This window comes from Archocentrus centrarchus, chromosome 17, assembly GCF_007364275.1.
Source record: "Archocentrus centrarchus isolate MPI-CPG fArcCen1 chromosome 17, fArcCen1, whole genome shotgun sequence".
NCBI lineage: Eukaryota > Metazoa > Chordata > Actinopteri > Cichliformes > Cichlidae > Archocentrus > Archocentrus centrarchus.
Genome location: NC_044362.1, coordinates 31,998,598 through 32,011,417, shown reverse-complemented (window position 1 = coordinate 32,011,417; position 12,820 = coordinate 31,998,598). Strand labels below are relative to the sequence as shown.

At 40.6% G+C, this 12,820-nt stretch overlaps 1 protein-coding gene across 1 annotated transcript; it reads left to right on the top strand.

Annotated features, from left to right (window-relative positions):
• The first annotated feature begins 1,569 nt into the window (after positions 1 to 1,569).
• On the top strand, positions 1,570 to 12,208 carry retreg1 (reticulophagy regulator 1). Its single transcript, XM_030751989.1, has 7 exons — positions 1,570 to 1,713; positions 8,408 to 8,525; positions 8,912 to 8,996; positions 9,258 to 9,380; positions 10,237 to 10,307; positions 10,929 to 11,052; positions 11,181 to 12,208. The coding sequence occupies exons 1-7, from the start codon at positions 1,682 to 1,684 to the stop codon at positions 11,687 to 11,689; spliced, it is 1,062 nt and encodes a 353-aa protein (XP_030607849.1). The 5' UTR covers positions 1,570 to 1,681; the 3' UTR covers positions 11,690 to 12,208.
• The last annotated feature ends 612 nt before the right edge of the window (positions 12,209 to 12,820 follow it).

The window sequence follows — 12,820 nt, the reverse complement described above, 5'->3', positions numbered from 1 at the left end:
GATAATAAAGTTGAATTACCTTTTACCTGTGCCTGGCGTGTCCTGCATTGGGGTCCTCCTTCCTGCCTGCCACACAGACGATACATGACACTCTGTCTCGGTCAAGCATCATTTCTATGCTGTTTGTGTGCGACGGCAGTTGAAATGATGGTGCTTATAGATGTGAACGACCGTCATGTGACTCAGAGGGATTTGTGTTTTTGTGGCGTTGGCTTCGAGGAAAGACTCGAGCCTGTGCTGCCGTGTGTTCCCACAACAACTGCAAAGTCTTAAGAGTTGTGAAACCTGAGTGCAATGTGTGGCTGATTACTTACTGTGTGTATGTGTGTGCGTGTGTGACTCAGCTGTTTCTACACTGCCAGAACAGATTCAGACGTGACATGAAGCAGCTGAGCCAATCAGGTCGCTGGGGATGGAGTGGGTGTGTTTCAGAGTGCCCCCTCTGATTGGACCTGGGGTCAGCTGGAGGAAAAACAACACAATAAAACAGCTATGAGAGTTTCATCACAGTCGAGTGATGTGATTAAGTCATATATAAAGAATAACAGTAATTACGTGAAAACTGTTTTTTTTTCCATCTTAAAATCAGACATTTATCAATGTTGCTCACAAATTGTTGTTTCTTTAAATGTAGTTGTTGTGGTAAGTGGTATGTTTTTAAGAAGAAAATGCTTAAAAATTTCACAAAAAAACTGGATAACTTTCCTGTTTTTGTCTGAGTCGTTTGCCATTCTCAGTAAGACAATGCACCTCACTGTGCGCAGCCATCAAATCTGAAGCATAAAACTTTTTTGGATGGTCTGTACTACACAAAATGCTCCAAAAGGTGCACATAGCAAAAACATGATTAAGAGGTCCAGTTCAGGTGAAGCCTAGCAGACAGCCGGCAGCTATAGCATTTTAAGGGTTAATGCCATTTTAACAGATGAGTTCTAAAGAATGTACAGTTTTAATGAACTGGTCAAACTGCCTTTTTGTAGCAGGCTGTAAACATGTTTCTGTGTCCTCAAGTGGCCTTTACATGAACTTCATCTTCAGTCCTGGAAGTTGCCACTTGGGTGAAACACGCACACAAATACAAAAGGAGGGAAAATTGTGTGTCCATAAATGACAGCAGTAGTAGAAGCTGAAAGGAAAAGGGCATGACACGCGTCAAACTTTCCCCTCAGCTAAAAGTTTTGACAGCATCCATCAACATGCAAACAACATTGTGTTCCTTCTCATCTGTCTGTCCAGTGCATGCCACTGAAACACGAGGAGGTGTGTTTGGGAGGTCGTTGTTGTAGGATTGGTGTTGTTGATGGAGGCTGTTATTGTTGCCCCCCACCCCACTCCAATCCAACTCAGCCCAGCTCAACCCAACCCAACCCAATCCAGCCCCATCCCTCTGTGCCCCTGATGGCTGCAGGATGGAATGTAGTGTGACTCGGTTATTTTTAGATGAGGTCACTTGAAATACTCCAAGCGGGGCTTCATTGAGGATAAACAGAAGCTGCTCTCACGTAGTGTGTCACACTTAAAACTTGAGTTTACCTCAACACTGGGCTCGTGTTTTGTAACGGTGGGGAAACCAAATTCTAGCTGTTTCCTTCTTTCTACCTTGACCAGTTTGTGATCCAGTTTGTGGCTGGTAGTTTTTGTTGTGTCCTTAAGCCCTCTGAAGGTGCCTGAAGACCTTGAGATGTCTCCTGAAGACCATGGGGCAGGACTGAGGTATGACTTATTTTGCCAGCTAACCCAGCTCATATAGAAAAATATGTGTTTTTTTTTAACAGCTGGAGATACGCAGATATTTGGACAATTTTAGCTTCATTTTCCTTTTATTGTAGACGTTAAATGCATGTTTCTGAGATTTCTACAGCTGAAATGAATGGAGGTGAACTGAGCCTTTAAGGCTTTAACTTTTGTTTTAAATTTTGAAATCAGTGTTTTAATGTAATTCCTTTCAGGACCTCAACTTGCAAAGCGTAATGTTAGATCACACCTGAACGATCAAGTTTAGGATACATTCAACTTTTGATGGCAGTCTGAATAAATAAGCATCACTGAACATTTGTAAAGTTGTACACAGCGTTGCATCATCTCTCCATGTCTGTCTGTTACACTGGTGTCTTATATTACTTGTTGCTTTTGGCTTGGCTTCTTACACACATGGAGACTGGCCTTTCACTAAGGCATTAACTGTAAACTTGAGCAGCCTGGAGTCTGCTTTATCACTCCATTACTATCAGTCTTCTGTGTATATGTGTCTCTACGCAGAACATAATCAGGTATTAGTGGCATCAGAGTCAGGGTTTCTGTGGTAAATACCCATGTATTCCCCCTCCTTCCAATCACAAGTGAAGAGCTGGGAGGGTTTTGCTGCCATTCTTTGGATTGTTTGTTTCTCTATTTTTAAACCGCCGTCACCGGGCTTGTTAGAGGCTCAGACGTGCCACTTCTTGTGTTGTTTCAGAGATTACTGATTGGGTAAAAATTGATATCTGCCCAACAGCTGCTGCATGTGATGCCTCCATCTTCATCCCCCAGCTCCGCTCTCCTAGCTTGTTGCCAAGTTTTCAGTTGAAATTGGTCATTTAGTTTCCACTGGGCTGTTGACAGAAGCCTTCATACCATGTGACTGATTGATGACACATCAGTGTATGGTGGTGCTCATTGGTGGTGTGTAATAATCTGGAGCAATGAAATGTGATATATTCTTTTCTCAGCATCTGAACTGTTTTTGGAGCACAGAGTGTGGCAGGAGGGTTGAAAACGCACATGTAGAATGATGTGCAAACACGTTTGGGTTAAACTTTGTTCTGGCACATCCAGTTGAAGCTTGACTGGGATTTGGGGAGTTGAAGGCTGGGTTGTTGCCTTGAAATATGTTGTCTTCCTTTAACCATTCCCTGTGAGTTTTTGTGGTGTGTTTGGCAAAGTCCTGTTGATTTGGGTGTGTGCTTGGTCTGCAGCAATGATGATACTTACTTGTGGATGTGAACAGGGACAGCTGCTACCTGCAGACTCCACAGATAAGTAATGACTCCAGTTACACTTTTTTTCAGGTTTGCTTGGAGTCTTTTGGAAGGCGCTATGGGTAATTACTGCATTGTTGCGTCTGCATGGGCAAGTCCGATTGTTCGATTGTAACAAAACGATCAGTGTTCTTGACATCACCTCTCAGTGTATATACATAAGGATGGAAGATGGTTTCCAGCTTACCAACAGCTTACTTCTGAACATGCCGACAATCAAAGCACCACGTGTGCTGCTTTGCTCTGAGAAATCCACAGATTTTAGTACTTCTTGGTTTCGTTCCTTCACTCCTTATCTCATGAATGTGATGAAGGAGATGAGGTGGATGTAAAGGTAATTTTACCATCATTAATGTTTTCAGTTGTTAATGTTTGTACAGATGTCAAAACTTTAGAGTGTATTCAGAAGGAATATGGTTTGTCAAAATCACACCAACTAGCTCCTCTTCCTCAGCCTTAGAACAAAAAAAAAGAAAAGAAAAGTTCAAAACATGTCTTGTGAGCTGAATTTACCAGACAGTTTCTTTATGTTGTGTCACATCAAATCAGACCTCTGGTGGCCCCGCCCAGAAAAGTCAAGGCCAAAAGAATCCAAACCTTTTGCTAAATGTGCGTTCATTTCTCAGCTGACGCAAATATGACTGAAAAAGATGAGGTGGATGGAAAATTAAATGGGATTTACTAATTTCAGGCCAAGCATTCATAAGGCATTGGATCACATCACGTCCAAGAGGTCTCCATATCAGCAGCAAAGCTGGATTTGCCAAAGGAATTACCAAGCAACAAACTCAAACAAACAAATGTGGTGAAACTTTACAGAAGATCTGCGAGTCTTCTAGGGAGATGTATGGCTTTCGTGGAACCTTGTCAGTTTACCCATGTTGCTATAATTGCCTCACAGTTTCACTGTCACATGTTTAGCCCATCATGTTGTCTGGAAAGCAGCCTCTAGCAGGGGCCTGGAAGTCGAGAGGGGAGCAGCAGGTTGAACTTTCACCATCAGGGTTATGTGAGGCTGGGAGAGTGGGTCAGGTGCGTGTAAATGAGATACTGTCGCTTCGCGTGGCCTAGCAGTCAAACTTACACATGATTATGGGGGAAAGCCTTGGGTGGAGCTGTAGGGGGGAAAGAAGATACAAGTAAAAAATACTGAAGAATGGAAACTTAACTTTTGGCTTTGATAGTTGAATTTGTCTCCTTTAGAAAACACTGTGGCTGAACTAAAATGCAGGTTTTTGAATTAAAAGCAATTATATAGAGATTTTTTTTGTCAATTTGAACCTGTTCAAACTGTCCATGTTGGGTCTGACAGTGTAATAAGAGTATATATAGTAACAAATTGGTGGAGTCACCTTTAATTCTAGTCAAGGATGAAAGAGTAACAGAAAAATTACAACAGACATGGCACTGATTCAATTAGAAAGCAAGAAAATGAGCTGGGCTCAAGATGGGTTGCAAAGTGGCTTGCAGATGTGCAGCAACTGTAGGCAGGCGTTCCCCATATGAGATTTGCCAGTTGGATACATCGTGGGATATCAGCTGAATCATCTTGGTACTCAAAGTTTAAGTTTAGTTAGTTTAATGCTCTTTTTGTGAGACGGTAGATGGACAAAACAATGACTGTGGAGTTAAATGAGGAGAGGAAAAATGCGACCTTGGGAAACATCATTTCCAGTATTAGACGCTGCTGACAAAAGCTAATTTGCAACACTTAGGATGTCAAAGCTTTCCCTGAAGAGCTGCCAACAAGAAGGATAAATCTGGGATGTGTCAGAAATACCACATTAAATCAGATCTTCCTGGAAATAAAAACAATACACACATTCAATCCCTTTTCCACTATGTGCTGTTAAAACTTCTGTCAAGTCGCACTCAGAGAGAAGGTACGAGTTCATTTTATTAGAGTGACAAATAGACTTTCACAGCAGGTCACTGGAGGTAAACACATGGCCTTAAATTGTCAAAAACTTCTCAGATTCACTGAGATTAAATCAGGCTCAGAGCCAGAACCCAGTATGTCATTTAAGGTAGAATATGTCTACGAAAAACTCATTTACAAAAAAGCTGGTATGCTGTGTAAAATATAAATAGTCCCAACACAGTCTACAAATGTATGTCATTGTGCACTACTCTTAAATAAAGCCAACATTAGCTAGTTAACTGGTGGAAACCTATTTAGCTGCTGTAGTAACCTGAGCTCCATCATCATTTCCTACCAGCTGATTCCAGGACAGCTGCAACCACAGGACATATAGTTTCCATCCTCAGCTGGATAAAATGGGATATTTAATATGGTAAACATGGTTGAGGCATTTCCAACTTTTACACTGACAGCTTAATTCGGTCTGAACAACAGTATGCTGTGGTTTTAGGATAGAACATGCAGTCTTCTCTTTTCTTTTCTCCTTAAAAGGGAAAACTCACTCCAAAATCAAAGTTACAAACTTTCCCTCTGGCGATTAGTGCCATTTATCCATTTTGTTTTGACTGGCATGAGTTGCCCAGTTTTGGAGATATCAGCCGTCTGCTTTTTCTTAGATATAATGGAAGTATTTTGAGCCTCATGGTGCTCAAAATGGCAAAAATATACACTTGAAAAACTCAGAGGTGATGTATTTTTGCAGAAATTGTACACCATCTTGTGAACATTTTACTTAGGAGCTATTTCCTTTCTGCTATCTTCATCTACCAACTAAAACAAGTATGCAACTAATGTTTACTATCAGCCTGGAGGTAATAGGTTCAGGTCCAACTGCAGACAGGAGAGTAGCAGCAAAAAATAAATACTTTATTTAAAAAAACCCATCCATTAAACAAAAAGTGCTGCAGTTAGGAAGTGGGAACTTGATATTCCAAAGCATGAAAACCAAAAGTCCAAACAGAGTGTAAATGACAAACTTTGGAGACAAGACTGAGTCATTAGGCATAGACTAAATACACAGCAGGAAAACGAGGATAATAAGGTATAGGTGAATTTAATCAGACACTAAAGAGGGTAGGACAAAGAAGAAAATGAAGGAAGTAAAAGCATGAGGAGCTAACCTTCAAAATAAAACAGGGAGTAAACTGAAAAGGAGACTAAGAATTAACTGAGGCAACAACAATGAGACATTGCAGGGTAAATCAATGCTTTCTTCTATAGAGTGATGCTTTGATTGGTGTGTTTTGGTATAAGAGCAAATAGTTATTTCAGAACCAAGTTTGGGATTTTTTGAGTAACTGGGCGAAGATTTCCATCATATTCAAGAGAAGAAGGCAGATGGCATGGATAAATGGCATTATTCAATTTAATTTTATTTATATAGTGCCAAATCACAACAGTTGCCTCGAGGCGGTTTATTTTGTAAGGTACATAAATCTGATTTTTGGGTGAACTATCCCATTAGGTATCTTTATTAACATGATCTTATTCCTCAGTGTCTGACAGTATCAGTATGCTCTTTATTAAAACCTAATGGCATTTACACAAAGAAAATACTCAAACACGAGCTTACAATGAACATGCTGTAAATCAAATAAAAAAATATTCCAGATGTTTCATGTATTTATTTATCACCTGAAAATATTTTAGCTTTACAAAAGTTTCCAGCCCATTGGGTTACAGCCAGTGGACCAGAAAGCAGCTAAGAGAGGAGCATGACTTTACCTGCCTCATGCTCATATCTATTTATTGCACATGACCTACATATGAGCCACATCTGTGCCTTTCATAGTTGTTTTATATCTGACGGGAGCATGAGGGGCTGATAGTGGAGCTTAAATTGGAGGTGATATTTGGGAACTCCCTTCCTGGAGCGGAAAGTCTCATAAATCACCAGGTGGCCCAGAATTCCCTTCAGTGCCACAGCATGGAAACCACTTTCATATCCCTATTCCCATCCCACACCTGTCTGCGCAGTCATCTTGCCAATGTTATTGTAGGCTTCTTAATTTAGACAATGACATTTGCATTGGAGTTTTTTTTTTTTTACTTGGACTAAATTGTATCAATGACCCTCAACAAAGTAGAATTTCAAGCCTCCAAGAAGTCATGCAATCCCCTTCTTAGTGGGGTCAAATGCTGCTCCTATTTTTAATGCAGAGTCACTGCATGATGTGTCATGATCTAGTCTAGTCAATTAATTTATAAAGATAATACAAGTGCTTACAGAATTTCAAAGTGGCAACTTAAAACCTAAACGTGCCAACAGCACAGAGTCGGATGTTCTTGGATTCCTGTAAGGGACTACAAAGACAGACAAAGGTTATAGTGAAATAAATTACTTAATTTTACGAATTTTATAATACTTTGAAGTCAAAAGTCTTTGAAGTTTGAAGTTAATAACAGTTGTTAGTGAACCTTGCATGACCCAAAGTGTTGAGGCTGAGAGCAGCAGGAACGCCATGAACCCATTGAACTGTTTTGGGGGTATGTACAGCTGTTACAGCTTAAATTCAACATAAGTCAGTTTAAATAACCACCGTTGAAACTGGTGCCCTGTTGGTGTTGTACGAGTAAGTACAAGCATTACAGAAGAGACTCCAAAAAATAACGTAAGCTGAATGATTCAGCAGAGGGCGAGCTTTAATTGCTGATTGAGAATCCAAGTTAAATCCAACAGGGTAAAAAGAGGGCAGCACATGCTGGACGGTGCATACAGAGGGGACTAACTGGGGAACAGAAACAGGAGGGCAGCGAGATTCAGGTGAAAGTAGAGAGAAAAGGCACCAAAGAGGCACTATTAAAGTAAAACAGGTAACCCAAAATATTAACCATGGAAACAAGAAGACTCACATCAAACATGATAACATGAGGCAGTGAAACGCTGACTGGGAAACACTGAGGAGAACAAAACAGTCAAAATAATAAACCAATAACTTAACCATGTCCTAAGATCTCAACATGACTAGAAAAAGAAAACATGACCCAAAATTCAAAATGAAACAAGAATCCCAAACTCTGAAACATAAACGAACCCTGAGATACAAACTCATGCCTCGTGGCTGAAGGGTCTCATGTTTGATTCCCCCGTCCATCATGCCCTCCAAATGCTGATATTGTGAGTCTTCAAACCATCTTGCATGAGGTGCTACCTGCAAATGTGAAGACACTCATATATATATTGTTTCACTGATGATATTATTGTTATTATAGAGGATGTTTGGAGTTTTAAAACATGGGACAAAAAGCACATATTGCCATTTAATGAAAACCAGAGGCTCAGACTGACTCTAAATTATGGTGGATATTTTGTTTGGCAGTAGAGTGTCATCAGCTCACCTTATCTTTATGATTTCTTACAGTATGCTATGACCAACCATCCACCTAATCCCCTTTTTAGAGGCTTTCTGTTCCAAGCACAGTTATCTTAAATTGAACCTGGATTGCCTCTGTCTCCATCTCTTTGCAGCTGGGAGATCATTGATTCAGGCCAGGACAGCCGGTCTGGGGTCGGACCTCAGCTCACCGACTCCCTCAGACTCTTCCTCCAAGAGACATCGGCTTTCAAACAGCAAAACCCGGGCAAGGTGAGGCAGAGATGACATACCTGACATACTTACACACAGCGTAATGTGCAGGATGAACAGGTTGATAAAATTATTAAAAATGTCTTGCTTTTAACTGGAATAAATACTTGAACGATGCTTCTTTCTGAACTTTTTAAACAGATACATATTTAGTATAAGACTCAGTAAATGATAGAATCAGCTAACAGGTCACCCTGCCTGACAAAATTTCTATAAATCAATTTGGCCATTCAGCATTTTTGCAAAAGGCCTCGAATGTCTCCTGAATCCAGGAGGGACTCTGCATAAACACACAAACAGAAATGTTATAGTTGGTGTTTCAGGGGGAGTTTGAGTTGTAACTGACAGCAGAAGATTCTCTTTGTGTCTGCCTTTCTCTGTTTTAGTTTTGCCTGCTGGTTTGCAGTGTGTGCACTTTCTTTGCTGTGTTAGGACGCTACATTCCAGGGATCGTTATCTCATATATTCTAGGTGAGTCGTCAAAGATTTGCTGACCAAAAGCCCAAAAACATTCTAATCACATCTTTTTGTCTGTTTTCAGAGAGTTGTGCCACCCGATTGAGTGCTGTGTGTCACTAGCATAACTTTAACGAGTGCAGTAATCAGCAAATGATTACTGAAGATTGTAAACATAGATTTAAACTACACATATGATGAATATCAAATGCTCAGTATGAGAAAATTTGCTTCAACAAATAAAGTTGACATCACTTTTTCTCTCTCTCTGTGAAGTGCTGGGTGTTTTCCTCTGGCCTCTGATTTCATCTCATGAGGTCAGTTTATGGCTGGAGCCAGTTCTGCAGAAGCTGGACTTTGGCATCGGGGAGTTTTTTCAGAAAATCAAAGAGAACCATGGTAAATACTGTGCAGCCTGAAAACAGTCACAAAGATACTAATTTTTTTTAAAAAGTCATCATTATATTATACAAAAGCTAACCATGTGATTTTTGAAATGTTTGCATGATTGTTGAAAGCACCAGAACAGATAGGTGAAAACTTCTACTGAAGTTTGGTTGCAAGTTTTATGTGCTAACTCTGGGTACTGAAATATTATGCAGTGTATGAAATATGAGCCATATATCTCTGTGTTACATTATGTTTTCACTTGGTGATCACTTTGATGATGTAATCACATTGATCTAAGGCATCACAACAGTGCAACATGTTCATATACGATCTTGTAATATTTCTGTGAGCTGCTCTCCGTGCCAAGTTTAATGGGACCATAAAGATTTCATGCTTTATGCAGAATTCAATCTGTTGTCAGATCGTAAATACTGCACACATGCTCTTTCTATAAGAGTCGTGGTATATCTAAACAGAGCCTTAAGGAGCATAAAAGTCACACACCTCAACAACACAAACCCGACACATTAACAGCAGGATGAAACCAGCCATGTCTCCAAGTGTTTGATGGTTGAAAATATTTGTTGTTTCTACTCTGCACTTCATCGAGACCTGTCATTCACACAGTGATGTGGAGCTTTTTTGGTCTGTTTGTTTTTCAATTTGACCTAAATATCATGTTTGTAGAGAACATTTAGGTCTTGGTTTGGTTTGTGTAAAGTGTGTAATTTGAGTAAATTACTGTAGAAATGTGCACTGAATATAGAGCAGATTTTGAAACTTTATTATGTTGCATCAAAATAAGCTCAAGTTTTTTTAATCCAATGTTTTACTAATTCAGTCTTATCGTGTTTTTTTCTTTCAGAAAAGCGACTCCTGCAGGCTCAGACTGAGAAAGAGGGCATTGAGTCAGACCTCTCCTCTATGTTTCCCAAGGTTGGCTAATCATCTTCTCATCTCTATCTAATTATGCCTCTGTTGACTGACAGGGTCCAGTTAAAGCTAATGAAATTCAGTACACATGATCCACATCAGCATCGAGATCTGTTCCAAATACGATGCCAAAAAAATGCTTTTTAAATTTCACTCTTCATGCCAAAGACCGGCAGCCATGATGATATGGGGGAAAGTTAGTGTCCTATTAATATCTTGATGATATATTCAGGTGTTGGAGCCATCTGCTCCATTCAGATGACATATTTTTCAGGGAAGGACTTGTATATTTTTGCAAGACCATGCGAAACTGCATTCAGCAGGCAAGAAAGTATTAGTTTTAATTTTGCTGTGATAGACATTTTTTGCGGCTCCACCCACCCCAGGTCTAATCCATAGACTGCAAAAATAAGATGGTTGCAGCTGCTGGGATGTCAGTCATTAGTTTACAGTTTGGTATTTAGCTGCAAATGTCATGTTTTTTTAATCTGAGAGAGCGGAATTGGGTAATTATTAGCTAATGCTCGCTGTTGGTCTGAGCCGCTTGGTCTGAGTCAGCCAATTACCAGCTCAGATCTGGTTTTGTGCTATAAAATCTGATATCTGCATGTTTTCCTGCACTAGCTCGACTCCACAGCGTGTAAAGAAATGTCTGTCTCGGACACAGAGGTGTCTGATGTTACGTGGACAGACAACGGTACTTTCAACCTGTCAGAGGGACACACACCACAGACTGAGAACTCAGAAGGTAAGCTCCATTTGCCGGTTCTGCTGACCTACAGACACAGCTTCTTTCAGACAGACAGCTTCATGTCTTCTTAAATGATTGTGAATAATTGGTGTTGCTTCCTTTTCATGTCTCTCCTGCTTAAACAGACCTGGACAGAGAAGAAGTGTTCGCCGGTGGCCTCCCTGAATTCCCTTCGCTTGATAACGGCACAACCACCAACGGCGACGACGACGAAGACCTCAGCCTCGGCCTTCCTTCACCCCCACCTCGGCTCCAGCATCCAATCAAATCCAAGCATGAACCTCAAGACCAGCCCGCCAACAAAGCCCTCGAATTGGTCAACCAGATGGCAGGCGACGTTATCACTGCCGCAGTCACAGCCGCCATCCAGGAGAAAATAGAAGCGGCGGTCAGCTTCATGTCACCAAGTGAAGACCCCGAGCGGGCGAGACTCACAGAATCAAGCAGGCTGCTGGAGTTGGCGGAGGAGTCGGACAGCGAGGTGGAGGACTTTGAGCTGCTGGACCAGTCAGAATTGGAGCAGTTGGAGGGGGAGCTGGGCCTCGGAGAGGAGAAGGCCAAACCCAAAGAGGAGGTGCAGACCGATAAGCCTGCCTCTTCTGGCTTCTTCTCCAAACTCCTCAAACGCCACTGATGGATGAAAAGTTTGAAAGAGGAGGGTGGAGGGCGGGGGGTGTTTGCAGAGGACATGTGGAGGGGAGGAAACAGAGCTTCAGTTTAGCTTCTTCCTGTTGAGCAAACATCTACATTTCAGAGCTGATCAGAAAGTGCTGTGTTTTTTAATTTTTAACTCAAACCAGACCACACCATATCAGCCTAATCATGGCTGACCAAACTGATGGCACCTAAAAGGGTTTATATAATTAATGAAGGACCCACCCACTATATGTATCTCCAGGCCTGTGTTCTAAAATATTAGGTCCCCCATAAAACTAAACTGCATTCTCAGTACTGTTGCAATAGAAAATGCTTTTAAATTGTCACCAATACAACAAGGCAATCATGCATTAGGTGAGACAGGACCTCACACTGATAATCCAAAAAATAAAGGTGGAGCTTAGAATGTAGTTTACAGCGTGGAAACATGTTTTAACCCAAACTAGGAACTTTAACTGAACCTAACCAGGTAGTTTAAAGCCTAAACTTAACCAAACAGCAAGTGAATGTAAAAAAAGAAATAAAATGACACATGGATATTGAAACTTAGTCTCCAGGGTGGAAGTCTTGTGACACATGACTCTTTCAGTTTTCATCATGTTGGAGTGAAAATAGGTTTCCCTCAAAACGTGTTTAGGAGATGGAGTTGGTACTTCACACAGAGTTGAGAGAAATTAGGCATTTATTTATGCCTGTGAGTCAAATCACAGAAAAAAAAAAAAAGAATGATTCTCATTGGCTAAAGTGACATAGATGCCTTTATTAAACACAGAGATGTTGTGTGGTCTGGTTCTGGCGTGACGGGCTGGTGACTGATGACAAAGCTCCTGCTCTTGATTTGTATCAGTTGTGGCTTTTTGAAGCAGCTGGATGGTATATGAGGTCAATTTAGGATTAATAAGCATCATATAAACACATAACATTTGATTTATCACATGCTGTTATTTAGTTGTAAGCAAATAAGGATACTGTTGTGGTTATTTATGTATTTGTGGACTTCTTTTATGTAAATCATTTTGTATTGCAAAACTAATAAATTAATGATTATTCACAAAGTACAACAAATATCATATTAAGAAATGTTTATACCTTTGTGTGAACCATCCTG

Excerpts from the sequence above, each read along its gene's own strand:
- retreg1 (XM_030751989.1), top strand. The coding sequence starts at position 1,682 with ATGTCTCCTGAAGACCATGGGGCAGGACTGAG. Across the intron at positions 8,526-8,911 it reads AACAGCAAAACCCGGGCAAG|TTTTGCCTGCTGGTTTGCAG; the intron begins GTGAGGCAGAGA and ends TCTCTGTTTTAG. Across the intron at positions 10,308-10,928 it reads TCTCCTCTATGTTTCCCAAG|CTCGACTCCACAGCGTGTAA; the intron begins GTTGGCTAATCA and ends TTCCTGCACTAG.